Genomic DNA, 27,475 nt, shown 5'->3' on the forward strand with positions numbered 1-27,475 from the left:
AATTCGCAATAATGATAACGTGAAATAATTATTAGCTTTAATACTTCTTCATCCAAAGTCCGATAATATAGATAGCTCTTCCGCGGCTCCATATAATATGTGACCATCGCCTCAAAATGGTATTGTGTCAGAGTAATGCAGATGATTACAGCGATGAGTACCGTCAAATTAAAGTTACTTCTTTTGATTCGAAGCATTTTTTATTACTCTCAGCCTAAGTACATACATTATTGGGTTTGATATAATACCATCCAGCGTCGACCTCATTGACGTTGCTGCCCTCACTTTGTGCTGACAAAAGTCTGCCCATTCCCTTCGTCTGTTGACTATATCATACAATTCTCTTCCATTCATCTCTGTCCATTCTAGGGTGTTTTTTTTTTATATAACTTGGCCTATGTCTTCCTCTTTCTTCGTTTGATAACCCAACGCAATAGGATTCAACAGTCCTATCGTCACTTCCTTCCTAATGACGCATGGTAACTTAGTAACACTGGCTCTAAACTATCGGAACAATGGCGGACGCCCGTATGAAATATTTTTCCGGCAAGCATAAAAACGCTTCCAGAGGAAAAAAAAACACATAAATTTGATCATGTTTTGACTTTTACACATTCTGGTCAAAAGGCATATGAAAAGGGAATGAAAAGTTCTAGCCAGCATGAAGAATAAAAAGTAATGATTTTCTTTGTTTAGAACCAAGATGGCCGCCGTTGCCTGGCGGCGTGACATCAGACTACTGAATCCTATTATGGGCTTGATTTAATATTGTTGTATTGGGCATTATTCTTTTGCGTTGGTTTAAGAGTATTTTCATTGCAACAAGGGACCCATAACAATTAAAAAGTACGAAGTGACTATTCTCACCCCCCTAGTCTAGGATGCTAGTCTTCATAATAGTAGTCCACAATTGTTGTATGTTTAATCCAAAGGTTGTAATGCAGTAATTTTAAGTTTCTTGTCACAAGTTGCACAATTAAAAAAAAAAAATCAATCAAATCCAAATCGCAAAAAGCCGGCGACGTTTTTTTCGGTAATCCAATCGGCCGAGGGGGGATGAGAATAGAGGCAGCCTAAAAAGTAAGCTATGAGTTCTCCTGTTTGTTTTGTTTTAAGGGTTTTACAGCGCTTGCAATACATTTAGGTCATAATATCAGCGCCATTAAAAAGGAAGAAAATGGGATAGTTTGTTTTGTTTTTTTTTTTTGTTTTTAAGGGTTGTACGGCGCTTGCAACACATTTAGGTTATATCAGCGCCAGTAAAAAGGAAGAAAATGGGATAGTAAAAAGTTCTAGAATTACAATTAAAGAACCCAAGAAAAAGTAAGACAAAGGGGAACTGAGAACAAATAGGGATCAGATGTAGATTCCAAGAGCATACCACCAATGTACTTAGTTTGAAATCACCTACAAGTCTCATCCGGACACAAGCACAAAATCCAACAAAGAGGAGTACACTCAAATGCTTACAGTATACATTTAAAATAACAAACATAATAATACATAACAGAGAGATGATTTACAAGGAAAAAAATATCATCTCCCAAAACAATAACTATGCATTTGACTGTTTCCCTCCCAGCTAGGACTCAGGCCAGGGCTAGGAAAAAAAACAAGTAATCTCATTCCGAGACAAAGACAGAAAGCAAATTGGAAAACAGATATAGGGGGATAGAAGACACAGTAAGTGCCACCCTGCCCACTATGGGAGGCCAGGATCCCCACCCAGTAGTTCAAATAGGGGACAGATGTAGATTCCAAGAACACACGATCGGTGACTTAGTTTGAGATCACCTAAAAGTCTCATCCAGACACAAGCAAGGACTCCAGCCAGGGCCAGGTTTAAACCAAGTAATCTAATTCCAAGACAAAGACAGAAAGCAGTTTGGAAAAGGAAAAGAGATATTAGGGGAATAGAAGACATAAAGAGTGACCTCTCCGCCCACTATGGGAGGCCACAACACCCATCCCCTCAGAGGCTGTACTTGTTAGATAAATCTGCATGAATAATACAGATGAGATTGATGGTTGTCAACCTGAATATTGACCGAAATCAGGGGGGGGGGGGGGGAATTTGTTTTCTTTGTTTTTAAGGGTTTTATGGCGCTTGCCATTAAGGCCATACCAGCGCCAGTAAAAAGGAAGAAGATGGGATAGTAAAAAGTTCTTGAATTAATTAAAGCACCCAAGAAAACGTAGAACAAAGGGGAATTTGTTCAAATAGGAAACAGACGTAGATTTCCAAGACCACACTATCAAAGTAGTTTTAAATCACCTAAAAGTCTCATCCAGACACAAGCACAGGTCCCAACTAAGAGGGATACACTCAAATGTTTACAAATCATATATAATGTGTAAACCAAATATAATACAGTACAGTGCATAACGGAGAGATGATTTACAAGATAAAAATATTTTTGTTTTGTTTTTAAGGGTTTTACGGCGCTTGCAACACATTTAGGTCATATCATTGCCAGTAAAAATGAAGAAAATTGATTAGTAAAGACATTCTTGATGTACACTTAAAAGGACTTGAGGAAAAGGTAAGACAAAGGGTAATGGTTCAAATAGATGTAGATTCTAAGAGTACGCTATCAGTGAACTTAGTTTGAGATCACCTAAAAGTCTCAATCACACACCAGCACAAGACCCCACTAAGAGGAGTACACTCAAAAGTTAAAAATAAAAACAATAACAGTACAAGAGATGATTTACAAGGAAAAAAATATAATTTCCCAAAACTATAACTATACATTTCACTGTTTCCCTTCCAGCTAGGGTATCCGGCCAGGGCCCGGCCAAAACTAAGTAATCTCATTCCAAGACAAAGACATCAGAAAGCATGTTGGAAAACAGATATGTATACAGGGGAATAGAAGACACAGTAAGTGCCTCCCTGCCCACTGTGGGAGGTAAGGAACACCATCCATGGAAAAATAAAACCAATAAAAAAACAGACACTAACATGTATATGATATAAACAGTATATTCGGCCCACTTTATTTAACAATAATTTGTTATTGAATGCATTTTGAGGTATGATTATAGAAACGGGAAATATATTTAAAAAAGAGAAACATTGAATGTAGAATTCATTTCTAGTAGACATTACCTATTGTACATTTACATGCGTAGTACAGATATCTATTCTCCATTTAAATTCCGAGTATTGACAGACTTAATTTATCAATAAGCGGGAGATGGATTACCTCACTCATGGGAAAATAGTAATTGTAAAATTCAATCAAATCACTCAATTTATTTATTTATCTATTTTTTTTTTTTTTTCGATTAAAAAAACAAATTGTTTTGGCTGAAAAAAAAAAAAAATAAAAAAAAAAAACCAAGGTCATATTTGTTTTTTTTTAAAACCTTAAATCTTCATTATGTTTTCCCCTCATTATCTCTCCCCCCCCCCCCCCCCCCCCCCCCCCCCCCCCTTCCCAATTATTTCGTTTAAAATATTTCTTTTCTTATGTTTTGTTTTTGTTTTGTTTTTAAGGGTTTTACGGCGCTTGCAACACATTTAGGTTATATCAGCGCCAGTAAAAAGGAAGAAAATGGGATAGTAAAAAGTTCTAGAATTACAATTAAAGCACCCAAGAAAAAGTAAGACAAAGGGAACTGAGAACAAATAGAGATCAGATGTAGATTCCAAGAGCATACCACCAATGTACTTAGTTTGAAATCACCTACAAGTCTCATCCAGACACAAGCACAAAATCCAACAAAGAGGAACACACTCAAATGCTTACATAATACATTCAAAATAAAAATAATAATACATAACAGAGAGATGATTTACAAGGAAAAAAATATCATCTCCCAAAACAATAACTATGCATTTGACTGTTTCCCTCCCAGCTAGGATTCCGGCCAGTGCCAGGACAAAACCAAGTAATCTCATTCCGAGACAAAGACAGAAAGCATGTTGGAAAACAGATATAAGGGGATAGAAGACACAGTATGTACCTCCCTGCCCGCTATGGGAGGTCAGGATCCCCACCCAGTCTTTTCTTATGTAAATTTTTTAAAGGTAAACGTATAATAAAGTAAAGTAAGATTATAGGGCTTGTAAAAAAAACCATTAAACTTTCCAAGGCACACAATGTTTTAAGTTGTTATTTCCAATAAATTGATTGTTCTGCTTGATCATATAGAATCTAAATATCAATTCAAAAACCCAAAATTGGTTTTTTAAAAAAAGTAACTATATAATATCAATGAAAGCTACAGATGAACATTAAAGTCAATCCTGCCACATGCAATAATCATAAAATCCCAACCAGAATTTGACCATATTCGGCAAAAAAAACAACAAACCAAAGACAAAACAAAAAACACAAATATATCAACTCCCTTGTATTCACACTAATAGGCAATCAAACATATTTATTTAATTTTCATTCATAATGAAAATGCAAGAGGTTTGGCATTGCTTGACAATCACATTGATCCGATGAGTAAAAATGATAAATGGTGGAATCTTGATGTGTAAGCCAACGTCACAAGGACAAGATGGTTACAGTCTACTGGAATTAAACAAGCAGGGATTTATTTTGTAAAAAAAAAAATTAAAAATCAGCAAGGTGCACCCGGCCAGTTTGTTGTTTGTTTTTAAGGGTTTTACAGCGCTTGCAACACATTTAGGTTATATCAGCACCAGTAAAAAGGAAGAAAATGGGATAGTAAAAAGTTCTAGAATAACAATTAAATCACCCAAGAGAAAGTAAGACAAAGGGGAACTGGGAACAAATAGGGATTAGATGTAGATTCCAAGAGCATACCACCAATGTACTTAGTTTGAGATCACCTACAAGTCTCATCCGGACACAAGCACAAAATCCAACAAAGAGGAATACACTCAAATGCTTACATTATATATTCAAAATAACAAATATAATAATACATGACAGAGAGATGCTTTACAAGGGAAAAAATATCATCTCCCAAAACAATAACTATGCATTTGACTGTTTCCCTCCCAGCCAGGGACAGGACATAACCAAGTAATCTCATTCCAAGACAAAGACAGAAAGCATGTTGGAAAACAGATATAGGGGGATAGAAGACACCTCCCTGTCCACTATGGGAGGTAGGAACCCCACTTACCCGGCCCGTACATTGTTCCAAAATAGCATGTCATGATTACGATCGTAGAGTAATGCAATAGTCAAACTTCTCCTTCCACCCTCCCATCTCACTCCTTTCCCACTGAGGAAAAAAAAAAGAAGCAAAATCCCCATTCAAAGATCCCACTCATTTTGTAATATATAGTAATATATAGAATTCAAAAATGAGTTCAGTCTTGATGTCCTCACTGAATGCAAAGTCCACTGTGATTGTTAAACATCGTAAAATAAAATACAAATTAAATACTGTAGATTTGCAATAAATATACATAAATCCTGACATATTAAAACATTTTTCCATTTATGACCCACCATATCAAAATAGTATTATGTCGGGATGGACTCGGTGCCGGAAATTGAATTTACAGTAAGTACCACAAGAGGCAATTTATATATATTTAAAATGGGTTTTTCTTACTATATTCATAAAGTATTCTGATAGTCATAAAACACTTTAAATTTTGAAAATCCATAAATAAATAATAAAATGATTTTTCAAGAACTTTACGGTTGAGAAAAAATACAATTTATTATTACATTGCAAACGATCTTAAATTCCTAACTAATTCTGATAATTCTAGTTGTAAATTCGTCTTTCAGGGTCCGATACCACCCAACATAATACTAATACCTTTTTGTGACAATGGGTCACATTTGGATGTACAAGTTTGTAAAACAAATTATGAATTGAATGATTGTGTTGAACATAAACAACAATAATGCACATGACAATAATAATAATAAAAGAAATGTGATCAATTAAAAGAGAGACAGACAGGAGATGGGGAAAATTGAGCATTTAGACGAAAAAAGCTTTAAAATAAATGTTATAAAATGAAAGTTACACTTCAGAAATAAATGTCTGGAAAACACTGTGGCAAGAGCAGTATGGTCTTTGTTGATTTTGTAAGAAGGTGCCAAGTTCCATTCCCCATCCACATTGTGTGACCTTGAGCGAGTCACCGAACCCTTGCTCAATGTGCAGCAATTTATGCATTGCAACTGTTGAGTTATTTCAGCCTATCCTTGGAATAGCCAAAAAAAAAAATAATAGATTTCCTCATAGCAGGTTTATTTCATTTGTATAAATTATTGAAAAAATAATAGACACCCCGATTTTTGTGAAGGTCAAATGAGAACACCCTGCTCATGCCAAGCTTTATTATAAAGTTTTTATAAAGATGAAAATATGATCTTTCATTCATTTCATTGTATCTCTATGGATCACGATCTTTTTGACACCTGGGGCTGATGATAATTGTCACTTTTTAAGAAATTTGTGGAATATCTCTTCTTAAAAAAACAAAACAATGTATGATAAATATATCCATATAAAAAAACAATTTATGATGTACAGTGTCAAGAACTGCAGATTCAGTATGATATAGAAACATTAAACTATACATCATGTTTTGTAATTTGTTGATTAATTTTGTAAGCGAGGGTGTACTTGAGCTGGAGAAGATGAGAAAGGGACAGTTTGGACAGTGAAAAGGTAGACAGGTGGGAAAACTGGGCAGAAGGGGATGTGCAAACCAAGAGACTGAAATAGAATAAGAGAATCAATCCATGTGTCATGGGTACAGCTAGCTTGTCTGAATAGGATTGGGGGACAGATGGGGTAGATAGGGGGTAAAAAATTTGAAATTTCAGGCACAACTGTTGCCCATGGCAATGAACTTTAATGAAAACGAGTATGCGTATTAAAATTGGAGAAGATAGATTTGCCTAAAGAATAAAACATGGACACCACATATTACTGTTCCAAATATGCAGGGTAAGAATCATATATTTGTAAAATTTTGTATTATTCTGTTGAAAAGCAATATCCTATGCTAAATACGCATCGATTTAAGAGTAATCCCTTTAATTCCACATTCAGTGCAAACCACTGTCGTTGCAAGTCTACTTATCCAAATATATGTGAAAAGGATGTACGGTATGGTGCTAGACAAAGGAGTAAAAAAGAAAACACGAGAAAAATCATCCAAAAAAAAAAAATCAACTTCCCATAACCTGGGATCGAACCTCAGACCTGTTGATTACCACAATTGGGAGGCTTGGAGTTTTTTTTGTTTTATTTTCTTGTTTACTTTTGTCTGGCATATAACATTCACAGATTTCACATATTTTTATCTTGCACCGCTGCCTGCTCCCAAAATTTTTTTATTTCATAATTACAGAAGACCAAATTTGTAGACTGTGGTCTGCGTGTAAGTCTCTCCAGGACGCAGAATGGTGTTGGGGAAATGAGGCTGTAAAATAAAAGGAAATAGATGAATATAATTAATAATGTAAAGACTACAATTCAGAATAGGTGAAGATAATTAATAATGTAAAGACTACAATTCAGAATACAAGGGGATGAATGATTCAATGAATAATTTCAAGGGTGTAGAATAAAGGGAAATAAATTATTTGATGAACAATCTAAAGACTAGAATAAAGGGGAATTAATGATTCGATGAATAATCTAAAGATTATAGAATAAAGGGGAATAAATGATTCAATGAACAATCTAAAGACTGTAGAATAAATGAGAATAAATCATTCAATGAACTATCTCAAGACTGCAGAATGAAGGAGAATAAATGAATCAATACATTCCAAGGGTTAATTAAATGAACAACCCAAAAGACTGTGTAAATAAAAAGTAATGTATCAATCAAATTTTTACATATGGACTATTCCCATGTTTTTCTAAAGTGTACTTAATTGAGCACCCCTATTAGGAACATAAAAACCTGAGCTCTTTCATAGTGCAATATCCATTTAGTATGCTCAAAGTGCTTTACAAGGGGCCCCAATCCAACAGCAACACTTAACATGTAGAATAAAACATGCTTTTTGAAAAGCACTATTACATTTGCTTTTGACAAAGACAACATTACAGACCAAGTACTTATTTTACAATGGAATATGTTGAGAAAATATGCAAGTAAAAAGCTTTTCTCAAGAACTCAAGTTTGGCATGACAGAGCTCGAACCCAGGACCAAAAGGTCACAAGCTGAGTTTCATATTTTAGAGACAAAAGTCTATCTACCTCGGGGTACTCTAAAAATATATATTTCTTAAATTTTGACCAGAAAACTCCTTCAAATACAGATTGATTAGAATGGTCCTCATCTCGTCAAAACATCTCCCCAGGTTTGAGCGTTTCTGAGCAGATGAGGGTCATATACAAATTGATCCATATTTGAAGGATGAGTTTTCTGACCAAATTTTTTAAATGTTTTTTTTTCTTTTTTTTTCAGAGTATGGCAGTATTTTGGGCGAGCTTTTAAATGAAGCAAAAAGTGCTCAAAGTGCTTTACAAGGGGTGGCTAGACAACAGCAACACTTAACATTTAGGACAAGACACGACGCTTGTTGGGCGATATTATTAAGAGTATTTTTCCAGAAAGAAATAACGGTGTTAATGGCAAGGTACTCATTTTACCCCTGAGTATGTTGAAATAATGTGGATAAAGAGCCTTTTCCAAGGAATCAACTATGCCCCGCTCAGAGCGAGACTCAAACCCTGGACCTATTTCTTTTTTTAGCACAATAAGTGGATAAAGGGGAGGAATAAAAAAATTTTTTTTTTTTACTGATGATCAATGTGAAGCGCTTCGAAGCTTTGGCATAAGCGCTATATAAATGTACATTTATTATTATAATTATTATTATTATTATCATTATTATTATTATTACTATTATAATGCACTATAAAAAGCTCACACTTTTAAAAATTTGAGTATTTTCATTTTAAAGACTTACATGATTAACACTGTCCGGGTAGTGCTGTGCCTCCAAACAGATAGCACAATACTCTTTGTAGTTGGCACCACCCTTGCCAGTCCTAGGGGTGACATACTTAGATGAATACACATTCAAACCTGGTTCAGTTGTGTGGCACTCCAAGAAGCGCCCGCTCACAGGGTGTTCTAGCCTGTCGAAAGGAATCGAAGATTAACTCTTTGAGCTCTGAGGTTATATTTATTTGCATTTCCGTCACAAAATTGCTGACATCTGATTGAGGCAGCATGAGAATAACAAGCTAAGACAAAACAATATTCGAATTCGGTGCAAAATCTCAATTAAAATACCTCTTCGGGCCAAATGAATGTTCTGATGTAAGAAATGATACCATTGGTTCAATCGATAGTACTTTTGTAGAAAGTTGGATTGGATAGATGATTATTTTTGCCTTTCAAGACTGGCTGCACTGTGCGGCCATTGGCCAGTAGAACAGATTCTGCTCTGGCCGCACAGTGCGGCCAATGGCGCTGAAAGAGTAGTATCAAGGACAAGTGAGCTATCCCATAATTGTTCAAAACTCATATATGATCCACAACATCATAATGGTATTATGTCAGGATGGTTTAGATGTTAAACATTGAATTCATGGTCAAAATATAAGAATTGAATTAAGTAATTTGTGTTTAATTGAGGAGAATGAATGCGATTTCTTAAACTGATAAAAACTAACATTTCACAATTTCTGGTCATTTAAACTTTTATTTGTCTTGTTTTTAGGTGTTTAACGGCGACTTTCAACACTATTTAGGTCATTTAAGCGCCCGTTTCTAGCTTTTATCAATTTTTTTATCTGCCTAGATAGGCCATGGCTGCTCTATCATGTTAATTAACATACTAAATAATAATAATAACAATAATAATAATAACAATAATAATAATAATAATAATAATAATAATAATAATAATAATAATAATAATGATAATAATAAATTCGAAAAAGTAACACATTAATAATAAATCTAAATTAAAAAGGAAATAATAAAAAAATTAAAAGTAATAAATCTAATGAAAATAAAAAATAAATATATATATATATATATATATATATATATATATATATATATATATATATATATATATATATATGTATTTAAAGAATTAAATTTGATTGTTTTCCGGGAGTACCTGCCATCTGATTTTAATAACCAACCTGGCAGCAAGCTTCATCTTAGGACTATCTTCCAAACAGAAACAGCTGTCAAATCCAGCACCTCCGGGAATCAGTGGCATGTGCTCCTTCAAATTCTTGGGCTGTCTGACATCATAAGGGGTGCCATCAACTGGTGCTAATTCTCCTGGTAAAATAGATTTTAAGTTGGAGTTGAATGTCCATGTCAACAACAGGTTATTTATTAAAAAAAACAAAAAAACAAAAAAAACAAAACAAAACAAAGTCGTCCTTCAGAGGCATTCAGCCCATGGAGTTGGAGTTTATCCCTGTTTCTATAGCGTGAAATGGAAAATAACAATTGCTAGTATATAACAAAGTACTTTCCGCCAAATCTGACAGACTCAGCTACTCATTCAATGCTGGGTGGACACAGGGGGGGGAGGGTCAGATCACGGTCCCTTTGTATGTGAAGCGAGTGCTCTACCAACTGAGCTATCGGGACCAGGTTAATTATAAGATGGAAACAATTCTCAACAACCAATATCAGTCTAAAATCACTTTACCAAAAATGTAATGAAAATCCTTTATCTATAAAATTTGTTGTAAATGGATGGCACCTATTCAGGCATATATTAAGATGAAGCAAATATATTCCAGCAATGAAAGCCGTATCAGTATATCTTTTATTAAATATGGAGAAACATTTCTAAGACCACTAACAAAACTGCCGATTACATTTTCCATACTTGGAAAATATGTACATAAAATTGAAAACCACCTATGACCTGGAATTTTTACGAACATTGGCAAAAGATCATCTACATTTAGCGGACTTCACTGCAGAATTAGTTAAAGCAACTCTGCTGTATCAGTTTGGCTGATTGTGAAGCAAGAGGCTCCTAAGCAGACTTGCCTACTAGTACAAAAAAATCGTAGAATTACGAAATTGTGGCTCCAACTTCAGAACTTCATAAGCATAAGTCATGAAAATTTATTGAAAACGAAAGTTGATGCCAGACTACATCATTTTATGAATTTTGAAGTGGTATTTAATCCTTGTGAGGGTTAATTATTCATTCTAAAAGTTAATTATAGTGACAACAATTTATATCTCTGAAAAATTACGAATTTTTAAATTTTCAAGTACCGTAGCAGGTCTGCTCCTAAGTCAAGTAAGTCAACAGGGCAGAGAAATCGTGATGTCAAACCATTCATTCTTCTAGTTCCAAAATCCTTGGAAATGTTATGCACCCAGTCCTTTTGAGGACTAATAATAAATAGGTTACATAATCATAAGGTGGCATGACAATTTTAAGAACATTATGTATAGGCAGATTCTTAAGATTACGGGACGTAAAAAAGTGAGGATGGATGATCTTTATTGACAACCAGCATATCTTTAGACTAGAAATTAAGATGTCATCTCTATGATACCAAAAGATCAATTACACAAGGTATGTATCCAGTCCTCTGGAAGAGTGGTTTTACACGTCCAAAGAGATTGGAACCCGTTTTTTGACATCATATTAGATGGTTTCACTAAATCATCAAAATACAACTGTTAGAATAAATACATGGGAGAGGGCCATTTGTTAACAGTTCAGAGACAAAATTAGGTTAATTTATCCAACAAATCTAGGACATGAAGATGTGATACAATTATAATGATGATGAATATGATGATGATGATGATGATAATGATAACTAATGATGATTATAATTATTTCTCTGGAATAATAAATTTATACAAATCAGGAAAATAGCTGGTCATTAGGGAAAATATATGAATGAGTATAAAAATTGCACCACCCCCCCCCCCCCCCCCCCCAAAAAAAAAAAAAAAAATGGATACTAACCTGTAGGAATGGCTATTTCATTTTGTGGCAAATATCGATCTGCATGTAGCGTTAGAACATGATCATCCAAATGGCCAGTTCCCTGGAAAACATTCAATAAGATTCACTTTTATACTGGTGTTGGAAAGAAATTCTCTATTGATGCCTGAATCTACTGCACAATTTGTTTATAAATTTCCAATAAAAATTGGATAAAAATTAGGGAAGCAGCTTTTCTATTGTAAAAACTGTTTTTTTGTTTTTGTTTTAAAGGATTTACGGCGCCTGCAACACATTAAGGTCATATCAGCGCCAGTAAAAAGGAAGAAAATGGGATAGTAAAACGTTCTAGAATTATAATTAAAGCACCCAAGAAAAGGTAAGACAAAGGGGAATTGATTTAAATAGGAAACAGATGAAGATTCCAAGAGCACACTATCAAAGTACTTAGCTTGAGATCACCTAAAAGTCTTATCCAGACACAAGCACACAGTCCCCACTAAGAGGAATACACTCAAATATATACAAATCATAAATAATATGTAAACAAAACATAATACAGTGCATAACAGAGAGATGATTTACAAGACAAAAAGTATCATCTCCCAAAACTCTATACATTTGACCGTTCCCTCCCAGCATGGGTATCTGACCAGGGCTAGGACAAAACCAAGTAATCTCATCCCAAGACAAAGACAGAAAGCTTGTTCCACAGATATAGGAGGATAAAAGACACATTAAGTGCCTCCCTGCCCACTATGGCTGTTGCAAAAAAATAGTTGTTGCCAAGCATAATGAAATGTGGGGGTCCTTGATACTGTCCATGTATAAATTGACAATTAAAGTTTTTTTAAAACACAGCAACACTTACATGTCCTCCGAGATTGAAGTAAGGGTGGGTGGTAAAATTGACAGGTGTTGCTTTCTTGGTGACCGAGGCATTATAATCAAATCGTAAAGAGTTATCCTCATCGACGGTGAATGTGACTGTCAGAGTAAGTTCCCCTGGATAGCCTTCCTCCATGTCTGGGCTGACATAGGTCATAGCAACACTATTCCCCTTTATTTCTGCCTTCCACATTCTCTGAAATGATAGAATGTTGGAAATTAAATTTGTTTTCTACCCAAAAATTTATTCAAATCGAAAAAAGTGATAACATTTTAAGACCATTTTAGAGCCCAATGGCTAAAGAAATAGGGTCAGCACCATGTCATGGCCGTTCTGAGTGCACCCAACATTGCACAATGTTTGTCGCCAGCACAATGGCATTGGCTGCCCACACTATGAACAAGAAGAAAGACACAAATACAGACATTGGCAATTCAAAGGGAATTTTTTTTTTTAATTTCCATTTCATAAAGTACAAGTCATCTGTTAGACATTCCTTTCTGTACTGGCACTCTTACAATATGTCACAACTCAGTCGAATAGGTTAATGTATGTGTAAAATGCATCGCATAAGGACACAATACCAGCACTAGAGTTTTAGAATCATTGTCATCCATCTGGTCACTGACTACACAACTCACCGTGTCGCTGAGTTCAATCTGGATGCATCTGACACATTTGCAATCAGCTGTTTAAAACAGCTTGATAACGGACAGAGTTATTTCATGAAATTCATAAACCATAATATTTTGTAACATTTTTAGATAACATCAATGTAATTCATCATCTCAAAACAGTATTATGTTAGGATGATTTTTTTTTTAAGTAGTCAACCAGAGCCAATAAGTCCAAGGAGCCGGAGTTAATTCCAGTTTCCAAATGTTAACCGGACAGCAGCAATTGCTTGTTACTCTTTGAATAGGTCACTAGTCTATCACAAAATACTTTATACCAGATCTAACAGACCCAGCTACCAAATCACTGCTGGGTGGACAGGAGGGGGGGGGGGTCCAAAATATCTCAACTTCACCCGTGATCAATGCCAGTTCCTTTGCATGTGAAGCAAGTGCTCTACCAACTGAGCAATCAGGATCCCTGTTGAGATGATTTAGATTTGAAAATTATATCTATAGCCAAAAAAATCAATGTTCTATTGAGAAGGATGGTTCAGCCGTACAGTCTTTGCTTCATACCCAAAAGGTACAGAGTTCGAGTACCCGCTGCGTTATGTGGTCTTGAGCAAGTCATCTCGCACTAGCTCAGTTTGCGGCGCTGAACAGTGGCTGTCACGCTTGGGTTATTCCAGTCTTCCCTTGGAATAGACCCTAAAGATAAATTTCCCCTATGGGAGGAATAAAGGGAATTATCATTATTTTTCATTATATATTATTTGAAAGTGTGACGAGTCAAGATTTCATATTTTTGATAAATTTACCTTTAAATGGACTTTTTGGCATCTGGTACATCCAGACATAATACCGGACTGAGATGACAGGTCAAACCAATGAAGATTTGAGATTTATTTTTCTGAGTAGGCTAAATGAATAATTAGAAATTTTCACTTATTGGGCATGTAAACTAGGTAATTATTTTAATCAAGAAAGAGACCTCATGAAATCCTATCAACCCTCCGTGAGAGGCATTGGGTCCGTTGTTGATGGCAAGCTGGTACTTCTCTCCATCAAGAGTAAACTGCCCTAGGTTTATTCTGTTTGCCACCCGTCCAATGATTGCGCCAAAGAACAGACTCTTTGTTTCATAATCTGAAAGATGAAAAGATCTCCATTAGACTTTTTAAGCCTTTAATTTATTAAAAAACTAAGGAATTATTTCGCTATTCTCTGGAATGAAATAAGAACCTGTCTAAAGTGCATTACATTAGATCTTATTTTTACTTCTAATTTTTCTTCTTGTTTAAAAGTCAACACTTAATAGAATACATCGAGCAAAATCGTACTCTTCGTTTCATAATCTGACTGATGAAAAGATCTCCATTAGACTTATTAAGTCTTTAATTTATTCAAAAACTAAGGAATTATTTCACTATTCTCTGGAAGAAAAAAAGAACCTGTTTTAAATGCATTACATCAGATCTTAAATGGACTCGGTTACTAAATTACTTGCAATAAATTGGGAAACAGGCACTAACTAGGGTAAGATAAAAATCCGGAAAAGGTGTGTGTTAAAACTGTGCAAGATATACAAGAATGAATAAATAAACATTATGCGTTATAAAGAATTTATTTCTGCCTTGTCTGTAACTGTTTCATACACACCTTTCCAGATTTTAGGAAATTACTAGTGAGTTGAAATGAAAGGCGAAAAGAGAGTTGGCAGACTTAACCTACTTTTTAAAGCATTGAATCAAAGCTCTTTGGTTGATGCTTGTTTATTGGAGGGTCTACACAATTGGTCCACAAAACCCCAGAAAGTTTACTATCATTATTTTAATTTTTATTTTTATCCCGTTGACTATACTGCTTTAGAAAAGTATGTAAATATGATAATTCACAACACTTATTTATTCTTGTAATTCACATTTGAAAACCCCAATCCCTATGCAATGGAATAATATTCATATGTATATATCTATCTACAATCACGTTTATTTATATATTTATCCATTATCATTATTATTATTAATATTGTTATTATTATAATATTAATAATAATAACAATAATAATAATAATAATAATAATAATAATAATAATAATAATAATAATAATAATAATAATAATAATATAATATTATTATTATTATTATTATTATTATAATGATAACAATGATAATGAGAATAATAATAACAATAATAATAATAATAATAATAATAATAATAATAATAATATCATGAATGTCTGCCTTGTATGGCAGAATATCGCTAAATTCATTGTTTTGATATTTTAAATTAACTAATTTTAAAAATATCAATAAGACATTTATGACAAGCAATCTGACACAACTGCTTTCTTACCGCCCACCGTATCAAAACCAAGGTTTACATCATCAAATTTTCCATCATTGTCTGGTACGTTGATCTCTGTGATAATGGCTCCAAAATCTATCAATTTGACTGTCATGCCATTGCTATTCTTCAGTGTGTACCTGAATAAAGAAATAAATGTGAGTTTTTTATTTTTAAAAGTGAGCTCTTAAATAGAAAAATTTCGACTAAATGAGTCATAAAGTTGAGTCATTGGAAAAGCCTCTTCATTATACTCATATTTTCTCAGGGAATTAATGAGTAAAATGAGTAACTTGCTGACAACAGCATTGTCTCTGTTGTACTCGGGTGTAAAATGAGTATCTGTCAGAAAAAAAATTGTAATATCGCCTAACACTAACAGGCGCCATGTGTCGTTCTGCATGTTACTGTTACATGTTGCTGTTGGTCAGGACCCCTTGTTTGTAAAGCACTATGAGCACATTTGTTGGGTATCGTGCTATATAAAATCTCACTTTTTTGTTGTTTTCTTTTTGAAAAGTAATTTTAAGAAGAACAGCTCCTTACTAATACGCTTTTGTTTGTAAATGAAGACACCTGTGTCCTGCTAACTGCTACAGATGGAAGTCGGTTTGGATGAATCACTCCCTCATGGGGGCGGGGACGTACACTCCTCTAAGCTTGGTGAGAAGTTGCTAGGCTTTGATACCAGTAAGAGGAGACACTGGGTGGCTGCGCATCGGCTTCGGTCGAGGAGCTGCCTCACAGCAAGTGCGCTTCATCAGTGGGGACTTTCCACCTGTCCCACATGTTCCCGATGTGGGCAAGAACCCGAAACGGCAGAGCATCTATCTAGTTGAACGGTGTCTTGTGACGAATCTACCGGGCGGGTTCGCGACGGTGCACGAATGCGGACAGGACTTTGCTGATTGGGTCGATCGTCATAACATAGTAGTGTGAGAACCATAACATAAGAAGAGGCTGCTGCTACAGGCACAGTAGTACAGTGTGCCGACATTTCAATTTCAATGTTACTCATACTGTCACTGATACTGTTACCGGTTAGTTTACTTACCTGGTCACATCAAGTCCATCTTTTGTCTTTCCGAAAGCATCACTTACAACTGCATTTGCCATTTTGTAGGTTATGATTGAAATATACGTAGGCACTTGATAAAATACTAAATTCTTAATCAATAAAATCCCTAGTAGATCTTATAAATTTTCGACTTTTCACCGGTCGTTAGCAGTCGTCAGTGGTACCAATCTCGAAAACCAAGGGCGATCAGGGTTGCCAGATTATTTTTCAACAAAATGCCAGGGGAAGACTCAAAAATGCCAAAACACTCAAAAAAAATGCCAAAGTCTGTTGACTCCCACCCCCACTAAGAAAACTACTCACTTTTGATAGACAATTTACTGTCATATCCTGGTGGCTTGCGTGTTTTCTTTTCTTTTTTTTTTTTTTTTTGAATTATACTAAATTTCCTGTTGGGGTAATGAAATAATTAAGAAAAGGTGTCATTTGAAGTATAATATACAAGAAAAGAAAATGCCAAATGAAAATGCCAAATGCCAAATGATTTTTCTAATGCCAAACGGTTTTCAAAAATGCCAGATTTTTGGAATCTGGCATTTAAAATGCCAAACTGGCAACCCTGAGGGCGATGAAGTATTACAGTTCTGTTAGTTTATACAACAAGATATGAAGTGAGTAGAAAAGTGCCAGAAGACAATAGAGAATAAAAATTTTTCGCGGCGGTGGTGGGGTTTGAACCTGCGACCTTATTGGTACGACAACTCCGCCTGGCAGGTGAGAGCGTGGCTCTACCGTGTGAGCTATCCACGAACACAAAAATATTCGTTTCAAACCCAAGTCATTTCTAGATCCCTCTCTCACCCACTTCTGGACCGCCGATTCGTTCGCCCACCACCATCGCGAAGTATTTTGACCAGCAGTTAAGCTTAATAGCCAATATTCTCAACACAAACATATAACATAGAAACGATTGAGACATTGAGTATGCTCCGGTGTATGGGGTGAATTTTTAATTCAGAAAAGTGAGTGGAGCAGGCACTTATGTTGGTAACAACAAGATATGAAGTGAGTAGAAAAGTGCCAGAAGACAATAGAGAATAAAAATTTTTCGCGGCGGTGGTGGGGTTTGAACCTGCGACCTTATTGGTACGACAACTCCGCCTGGCAGGTGAGAGCGTGGCTCTACCGTGTGAGCTATCCACGAACACAAAAATATTCGTTTCAAACCCAAGTCATTTCTAGATCCCTCTCTCACCCACTTCTGGGACCGCCGATTCGTTCGCCCACCACCATCGCGAAGTATTTTGACCAGCAGTTAAGCTTAATAGCCAATATTCTCAACACAAACATATAACATAGAAACGATTGAGACATTGAGTATGCTCCGGTGTATGGGTGAATTTTTAATTCAGAAAAGTGAGTGGAGCAGGCACTTATGTTGGTAACAACAAGATATGAAGTGAGTAGAAAAGTGCCAGAAGACAATAGAGAATAAAAATTTTTCGCGGCGGTGGTGGGGTTTGAACCTGCGACCTTATTGGTACGACAACTCCGCCTGGCAGGTGAGAGCGTGGCTCTACCGTGTGAGCTATCCACGAACACAAAGTTGTTAGTTTATACTTTTTTTTAGGGTCGTATGCTCAGCTTTCAGATTTTTTATTTAGGTTTGTAGAATAATATTATGATTTTTCTCCTGCCTTCATACTCAGCATCTAGCTTGAAAACCACAATAGAGAAAGTTTATGATTCAAAGCACAAAATGGTTACAAACACGCCTTTACTGTGAAAAAGCCGCATTCTGCCCTCGAGATGACCTGTGTAATGATAATGAATAGCCCAAGTCATGACATGTTTTGCCTTCTATGACTAAACGCATATTTTCATTTTGGCCAGAAAACTTTTACTTCGAATAACGATGATTTAAATGACCTTTAAATTGTCAAAAACGTTTAAACCCGATTCTACAAACGTCTCATATTTGAAACGTGAGACTAGTTGAGAATCAACTGATTGATCGATTTTTAATTTAACAGTTTTCTGGCCAATATTTATATATAAAAGAAAGTTTTGCCAGAATACGATCCTGTTGTGCTAGTTGTAATAGACCTACCGATTACTACTGATAAAACACTGGTCAGCTTACAAATCCAGACAAAGATGGCTGTAAAAGTAGTTGTGAGCGAAAGCGCGGACCGAGTAGAATAATAATATATTCTTCCATCCTTCCTCTTCTTCTTCTTCTTCTTCTTCTTCTTCTTCTTCTTCTTCTTCTTCTCCTTCTTCTCCTTCTTCTCCTTCTTCTCCTTCTTCTTCTTCTTCTTCTCCTTCTCCTTCTTCTTCTTCTTCTTCTTCTTCTTCTTCTTCTTTCTTTCTTCTTCTTCTTCTTCTTCTTCTTCTTTTCTTCTTCTTCTTCTTCTTCTTCTTCTTCTTCTTCTTCTTCTTCTTCTTCTTCTTCTTCTTCTCTCTTCTCTCTCCTCCTTCTTCTTCTTCTTCTTCTTCTTCTTCTTCTTCTTCTTCTTCTTCTTCTTCTTCTTCTTCTTCTTCTTCTTCTTCTTCTTCTTCTTCATCCGGCTTTTCCTACTCTTTCTCCCTTTCTCCCCCTTCTTTAGATCAAAACCGACTAGAAGACTATTGATGCAATTCGTTTAGTAAATAAAACAAACTCACAGCCTGATATAACGTACCAACACACAAAACTATGTGTAGCCTTTATAAGTTTAAAGTCTGATGAATACAATTTAATTAGAACTTCTAATTAAAAATGGCTGGCTAAAAACAACAACAAAGAACCGAATGACGTCTATTTCGTTCGATCTATAAAATTTTTTATCCAATTCTTAATGATGTTGCCCCCCCCCCCCCCCCCCCCCCCCCCACGCACACACACACACACCCCCCAATTACTCAGCTAGTAGAGTACACGCCTCGGACTCAAAGTGACCTTATCGATCTGAGGAGCAGTCGAGATTTATTTTTTTCTGACCACTCTGTCCATCGAGCAGATATTCGGTAGCTGGCTCTGTTACAACTAACATCTTATCCAAATGATAAAAAGCAATTTTTGCTGTCTGCTTAACGCCGGTTTTATGAGTTCTATGACTCTAAAAGGATGTAATGATGTATAGTAACGTCTAAAAGTAGACGTATCATCCAGATTAACAGTGTCCACATGAAATGTAACCCGCGACGTCTAACTAATAGGTATATTATTATACTGAAAACTTCAATGATCGAAATTTTGAAATTTCAGGGGTTTTTCTATTTCTTTATGATTTATTTTTTTATATTTTATCTAAGTTTAAGAAACAAAACCCCTCTATTTTAACAGACATACACTTATTTGCAAGTCTGATAACCTTGTGGGCTTATTGTTCTTATGGTAATCTCAAAAAATGATGCAAAATATTGTTCAGTACAACAATGTGAAACTAGGCCCATAAGTGTGTTCGGATGTCAGATCTGCATATGTAGCAGCTACATTCCAATAGTAAGGCAGATTTCATATGTTAAGCGTGTAAAATTCATGTTTAGTAATTAGATTCACCTCGACATAATATTAATTGTTGTAAGACGATTGGTCGAATCTAAATTAAAATTAAATTAAATTGAGCTTTTATAGAGCAATATCCACTCAACGTACAAAAAGCGCATTACAAAGGGTCCCTGACCAATAGCAACACGTAAAAAGTAGAAGAGACATGACGCCTGTTAGGCGATATTACAATTTTTCTGACAGAGACAACGTTGTTAACGGCCATTTATTCATTTTACACATGAGTACGGTGAGATAATGTGAGTAAAGAGCCTTTTCCAAGGACTCAACTATGCGCCAAGCAAGGCTCGAACCCAGCACCTTCCGATCCGAAAGCGAGTGTCATACCACAAGACCACATAGCCGCATAATTTAGGTCTATAGTAAGATCTTACAGCTTATCTCTATAGATAGAACGAAGATGACGTCACTCTGGTCTTTGTTATTGCTTTTTGCCATCCACGTTCATGAGTAATTCTCACTAAACTGTATTAAACAGACTACAAACGTTCATGGTTACACATAGTTTTGTGTGTTGGTCCGTTATACTCCCGGATGGCAATGTTAGGAGCTTCTTAGCCAAGCGCATACTGTCTATAGCCGGTCACGATGTAATAATACAATTGTATCCATAAATCTCTCGACACGATAACATTGCGGTGATAATAGGTAGGGTGTAAAACTTCGGTCTCCTATGGGCTGACCTTGTGTTGTTACCGCTCTCTCATTAATTACTCTTTACGACAATAACATACACACACAAACACACAGTTACATACAGACACACTACAACTCGCAAGGCGTGTTAGCAATTTGTAAATGCATTCCACGCAATTGCCTATTTATATTATAAATAATCATTTGAGTCAACGACAAAAGAAATACCCCTAATTCGAGAAAGGTTTGCAATTTACTTGTATATCAATCTGTAAAAAAAAATGTTTTATAATTTTTAGATTTGTCAGTAATTTTGTGCTTGTTGACAAAGAATTATCATCTGCTGAACATGGGCTGAGCGGGGGGAAAATATTTGACTCCCAGCCATGACGTAACTAAAGTGGGCCATGTTCACAGTCCTTTTTCTTTTACAGAACAGATAAGACAACATGCTTGCGCATTTAGACTACCCAATCATTTCTACTGTGTGGACAGGGAAGGGGCGGGGCGGGGGTGACAGAAAAAAAAATCTTGACGAGTAGGTGGTGACTTGGGATCGACACCAGTCCCTTTGCTTGTGAAGTGAGCTCTCTACCAACCACTGAGTTATCAAGATTCTCTAAAGGATAGAAAGCGGAAAGGTCAATTTTCTAAATCTTATCTCAATGATCCGTTGTGAGTGATAGGCCTATAATAGTGCGGGGCGGTCCTTGGCAAGCTTAAGGACCACGGTCCTACGGTCCTTGGGAAACGAAGACCGCAAGGACCGGTCCTATAGGACCGGTCCTTTTCGACACTGAACATTCCTGAGAGACTGTTGGAAATTCGAACCGGTTTGACCTTTTAGAGCGTGGGGTCGTTCATTCTTGAACCGTTAAAGACCGCTACACGATGAAAACCGTGGCCTACAGGAGTAAAACACACGGAGTAGTCACATCATTTCAAATTGTAACCTAATTAGAGAAGAGGGGTGATGCCTTCTTTATTTGCTCACCGTACTTCATTGTTACTTCGATAATTTAATAAAATTTGAAATTTATCCCCATTAACGGAGATAATGGCATCGCCCAAGGCGTTGATCGAGTTGTTCGTGGCGTTGATACACACACGCAACTCCTACCCCCCCCCCCCCCCCCCCCCCCCCCCCCCCCCCCCACACACACACACATTAGAGGGCAGCGAGCATTGAAGAGTAAGAGAGAGACGTGAAGTTATAATAAGAGGGGGTGGATGAGGTGATAAGAGGGATCGATGGTGACTTTTCGCCAGATCTAACAAACTCAGCTACCCATTCATTGCTGAGTAGACAGGGATTCAGAAAAAAATCGACTGCACCCGGGATCGATCTCTGGCCCTTTGCGTATAAAGAGAGTGCTCTATCAACTGAGCTATCGGGGTCCCCAAATATTCTATTGGACTTTTTTAAAATTCAGACGTTATAACTGGGTTTTTTGGAAGGAAGAAACTAATGAAACTCATATTATTTGATTAGTAAAAACACCAAACGAAATTTTAATATTATTGTATTATTTTAAATGACAACACTGCGATAGAAAGGAGTGGTGACAAGAGATGGACAAAAGAAAACAAAAAATCGGATTTGCTACTTGCTAGGTTCGACACACACACACACACACACACACACACAAACACACACATCTTTTGTAGTCACATACATTTCAAACAATAACCCATTAGAGAAGAGGGGTCATGCCTTCACCATAGATCATTGTCATTGCGATCATTATGGTGTAGTAAATTTTGAAATTTACCCCGTATAATGGAATCGTCCAAGGCGTGCGCCTCCTGTTTCCCCCATCTCACACACGAAAGGGCGGTTTGCGGAGTGGAGGTTGGTGGTCGTCTGCCTGTATGGTCGTCTGTGTCGTTTAGTGTATGGCAAAGGGGGGTGGGTGCGATTAATTAAGTGGGATGGGTGGTGATTGGTGGAAGATAGGCAACCGAAGCAACGAATCGCTGGGGAAGTAGTAGGCTATGGCGCGAGACCGTAGGACCGTGGTCCTTGCAAGGACCGCCCCGCACTAGTTACAACAAGATATGAAGTGAGTAGAAAAGTGCCAGAAGACAATAGAGAATAAAAATTTTTTTCGCGGCGGTGGTGGGGTTTGAACCTGCGACCTTATTGGTACGACAACTCCGCCTGGCAGGTGAGAGCGTGGCTCTACCGTGTGAGCTATCCACGAACACTAAAATATTCGTTTCAAACCAAAGTCATTACTAGATCCCTCTCTCACCCACTTCTTGAGATCGCCGATTCGTTCACCACCATCGCGAAATAATTTTGACCAGCAGTTAAGCTTAATAGCCAATATTCTCATCACAAACATATAACATAGAAACGATTGAGACATGGAGTATGCTCGGTGTATGGGTGAATTTTTAATTCAGAAAAGTGAGTGGAGCAGGCACTTATGTTGGTTACAACAAGATATGAAGTGAGTAGAAAAGTGCCAGAAGACAATAGAGAATAAAAATTTTTTTCGCGGCGGTGGTGGGGTTTGAACCTGCGACCTTATTGGTACGACAACTCCGCCTGGCAGGTGAGAGCGTGGCTCTACCGTGTGAGCTATCCACGAACACTAAAATATTCGTTTCAAACCCAAAGTCATTACTAGATCCCTCTCTCCACCCACTTCTTGAGATCGCCGATTCGTTCACCACCATCGCGAAATAATTTTGACCAGCAGTAAGCTTAATAGCCAATATTCTCATCACAAACATATAACAAGAAACGATTGAGACATGGAGTATGCTCGGTGTATGGGTGAATTTTTAATTCAGAAAAGTGAGTGGAGCAGCACTTATGTTGGTTACAACAAGATATGAAGTGAGTAGAAAAGTGCCAGAAGACAATAGAGAATAAAAATTTTTTCGCGGCGGTGGTGGGGTTTGAACCTGCGACCTTATTGGTACGACAACTCCGCCTGGCAGGTGAGAGCGTGGCTCTACCGTGTGAGCTATCCACGAACACTAAAATATTCGTTTCAAACCCAAAGTCATTACTAGATCCCTCTCTCACCCACTTCTTGAGATCGCCGATTCGTTCACCACCATCGCGAAATAATTTTGACCAGCAGTTAAGCTTAATAGCCAATATTCTCATCACAAACATATAACATAGAAACGATTGAGACATGGAGTATGCTCCGGTGTATGGGTGAATTTTTAATTCAGAAAAGTGAGTGGAGCAGGCACTTATGTTGGTTACAACAAGATATGAAGTGAGTAGAAAAGTGCCAGAAGACAATAGAGAATAAAAATTTTTTCGCGGCGGTGGTGGGTTTGAACCTGCGACCTTATTGGTACGACAACTCCGCCTGGCAGGTGAGAGCGTGCTCTACCGTGTGAGCTATCCACGAACACTAAAATATTCGTTTCAAACCCAAAGTCTTACTAGATCCCTCTCTCACCCACTTCTTGAGATCGCGATTGTTCCCACGCGTTTTGCAAGTTGCTAAAATTTTAAATAAACAAGAACGATGGAATGAGTATGGCCGGGAGGGTTTTCAAGAGCGCATAGTTACACAAGATAGAAGTGAGTAGAAGTGCCAGAAAAAATAGAGAAAATTTTTTTCGCGCGTGGGGTTTGAACCTGCGACTTATGGTACGACACTCGCCTGGCAGGTGAGAGCGTGGCTTACGTGAGCTATCACGAAACTAAAATATTCGTTCAAACCAAGTCATACAGATCCTCTCTCACCCACTTCTTGAGATCGCCGATCGTTCACCACCATCGCGAATATTTGACCAGCAGTAGCTTAATACAATATTCTCATCACAACATATAACAAGAAACGATTGAGACATGGAGTATGCTCCGGTATGGGTGATTTAATTCAGAAAAGTGAGTGAGCAGGCATTATGTTGGTTACAACAAGATATAAGTGAGTAGAAGTGCCAGAAGCAATAGAGAAAAATTTTTCGCGCGGTGGTGGGTTGAACCTGGACTTATTGGTACGACAACTCGCCGGAGGTGAAGCGTGCTCTACCGTTGAGCATCACGAACATAAAATATCGTTCAAACCAAAGTCATTACAGATCCTCTCTCACCCACTTTGAGATCGCCGATTCGTCACCCATCCGAAATAATTTGACCACATAAGCTTAATAGCCAATATTTCATCACAAACATATAAATAGAAACGATTGAGACAGGTATGCTCGTGTATGGGTGAATTTTAATTCAGAAAGTAGTGGAGCAGGCACTTTGTTGTTCAACAAGATATGAAGTGAGTAAAAAGTGCAGAAGACAATAGAAAAAATTTTCGCGCGGTGGTGGGTTGAACCTGCGACCTTATGTACACAACTCGCCTGGCAGTGAGAGCGTGCTTACGTTGAGCTATCACGACACTAAATATTGTTTCAAACCAAAGTCTACTAGATCCTCTCTCACCCTTCTGAGATCGCCGATTCGTTCACCACCATCGCGAAATAATTTTGACCAGCGGTTAAGCTTAATAGCCAATATTCTCATCACAAACATATAACATAGAAACGATTGAGACATGGAGTATGCTCCGGTGTATGGGGTGAATTTTTAATTCAGAAAAGTGAGTGGAGCAGGCACTTATGTTGGTTACAACAAGATATGAAGTGAGTAGAAAAGTGCCAGAAGACAATAGAGAATAAAAATTTTTTTCGCGGCGGTGGTGGGGTTTGAACCTGCGACCTTATTGGTACGACAACTCCGCCTGGCAGGTGAGAGCGTGGCTCTACCGTGTGAGCTATCCACGAACACTAAAATATTCGTTTCAAACCCAAAGTCATTACTAGATCCCTCTCTCACCCACTTCTTGAGATCGCCGATCCATGTCTCAATCGTTTCTATGTTATATGTTTGTGATGAGAATATTGGCTATTAAGCTTAACTGCTGGTCAAAATTATTTCGCGATGGTGGTGAACGAATCGGCGATCTCAAGAAGTGGGTGAGAGAGGGATCTAGTAATGACTTTGGGTTTGAAACGAATATTTTAGTGTTCGTGGATAGCTCACACGGTAGAGCCACGCTCTCACCTGCCAGGCGGAGTTGTCGTACCAATAAGGTCGCAGGTTCAAACCCCACCACCGCCGCGAAAAAAATTTTTATTCTCTATTGTCTTCTGGCACTTTTCTACTCACTTCATATCTTGTTGTAACCAACATAAGTGCCTGCTCCACTCACTTTTCTGAATTAAAAATTCACCCCATACACCGGAGCATACTCCATGTCTCAATCGTTTCTATGTTATATGTTTGTGATGAGAATATTGGCTATTAAGCTTAACTGCTGGTCAAAATTATTTCGCGATGGTGGTGAACGAATCGGCGATCTCAAGAAGTGGGTGAGAGAGGGATCTAGTAATGACTTTGGGTTTGAAACGAATATTTTAGTGTTCGTGGATAGCTCACACGGTAGAGCCACGCTCTCACCTGCCAGGCGGAGTTGTCGTACCAATAAGGTCGCAGGTTCAAACCCCACCACCGCCGCGAAAAAAATGTTTATTCTCTATTGTCTTCTGGCACTTTTCTACTCACTTCATATCTTGTTGTAACCAACATAAGTGCCTGCTCCACTCACTTTTCTGAATTAAAAATTCACCCCATACACCGGAGCATACTCCATGTCTCAATCGTTTCTATGTTATATGTTTGTGATGAGAATATTGGCTATTAAGCTTAACTGCTGGTCAAAATTATTTCGCGATGGTGGTGAACGAATCGGCGATCTCAAGAAGTGGGTGAGAGAGGGATCTAGTAATGACTTTGGGTTTGAAACGAATATTTTAGTGTTCGTGGATAGCTCACACGGTAGAGCCACGCTCTCACCTGCCAGGCGGAGTTGTCGTACCAATAAGGTCGCAGGTTCAAACCCCACCACCGCCGCGAAAAAAATTTTTATTCTCTATTGTCTTCTGGCACTTTTCTACTCACTTCATATCTTGTTGTAACCAACATAAGTGCCTGCTCCACTCACTTTTCTGAATTAAAAATTCACCCCATACACCGGAGCATACTCCATGTCTCAATCGTTTCTATGTTATATGTTTGTGATGAGAATATTGGCTATTAAGCTTAACTGCTGGTCAAAATTATTTCGCGATGGTGGTGAACGAATCGGCGATCTCAAGAAGTGGGTGAGAGAGGGATCTAGTAATGACTTTGGGTTTGAAACGAATATTTTAGTGTTCGTGGATAGCTCACACGGTAGAGCCACGCTCTCACCTGCCAGCGGAGTTGTCGTACCAATAAGGTCGCAGGTTCAAACCCCACCACCGCCGCGAAAAAAATTTTTATTCTCTATTGTCTTCTGGCACTTTTCTACTCACTTCATATCTTGTTGTAACCAACATAAGTGCCTGCTCCACTCACTTTTCTGAATTAAAAATTCACCCCATACACCGGAGCATACTCCATGTCTCAATCGTTTCTATGTTATATGTTTGTGATGAGAATATTGGCTATTAAGCTTAACTGCTGGTCAAAATTATTTCGCGATGGTGGTGAACGAATCGGCGATCTCAAGAAGTGGGTGAGA

General features: G+C 37.3%; 1 protein-coding gene across 1 annotated transcript; it reads right to left on the minus strand.

The window, feature by feature from the left end:
- Positions 1 to 4,106: 4,106 nt before the first annotated feature.
- LOC144979881 (galactose mutarotase-like) lies at positions 4,107 to 17,042 on the minus strand. The gene is made up of 8 exons (XM_078927122.1): positions 16,787 to 17,042; positions 15,742 to 15,872; positions 14,378 to 14,532; positions 12,752 to 12,964; positions 11,902 to 11,983; positions 10,085 to 10,229; positions 8,893 to 9,064; positions 4,107 to 7,387 (listed from the first exon to the last, which is right to left on the minus strand). Exons 1-8 carry the CDS (start codon positions 16,846 to 16,848, stop codon positions 7,310 to 7,312), a joined length of 1,038 nt encoding a protein of 345 aa, XP_078783248.1. The 5' UTR covers positions 16,849 to 17,042; the 3' UTR covers positions 4,107 to 7,309.
- Between the last annotated feature and the right edge of the window lie 10,433 nt (positions 17,043 to 27,475).

The sequence above is a fragment of the Berghia stephanieae genome, chromosome 9 (genome assembly GCF_034508935.2).
Source record: "Berghia stephanieae isolate SIO BIC M18660-M18661 chromosome 9, UCSD_Bste_1.3, whole genome shotgun sequence".
Classification (NCBI taxonomy): domain Eukaryota; kingdom Metazoa; phylum Mollusca; class Gastropoda; order Nudibranchia; family Aeolidiidae; genus Berghia; species Berghia stephanieae.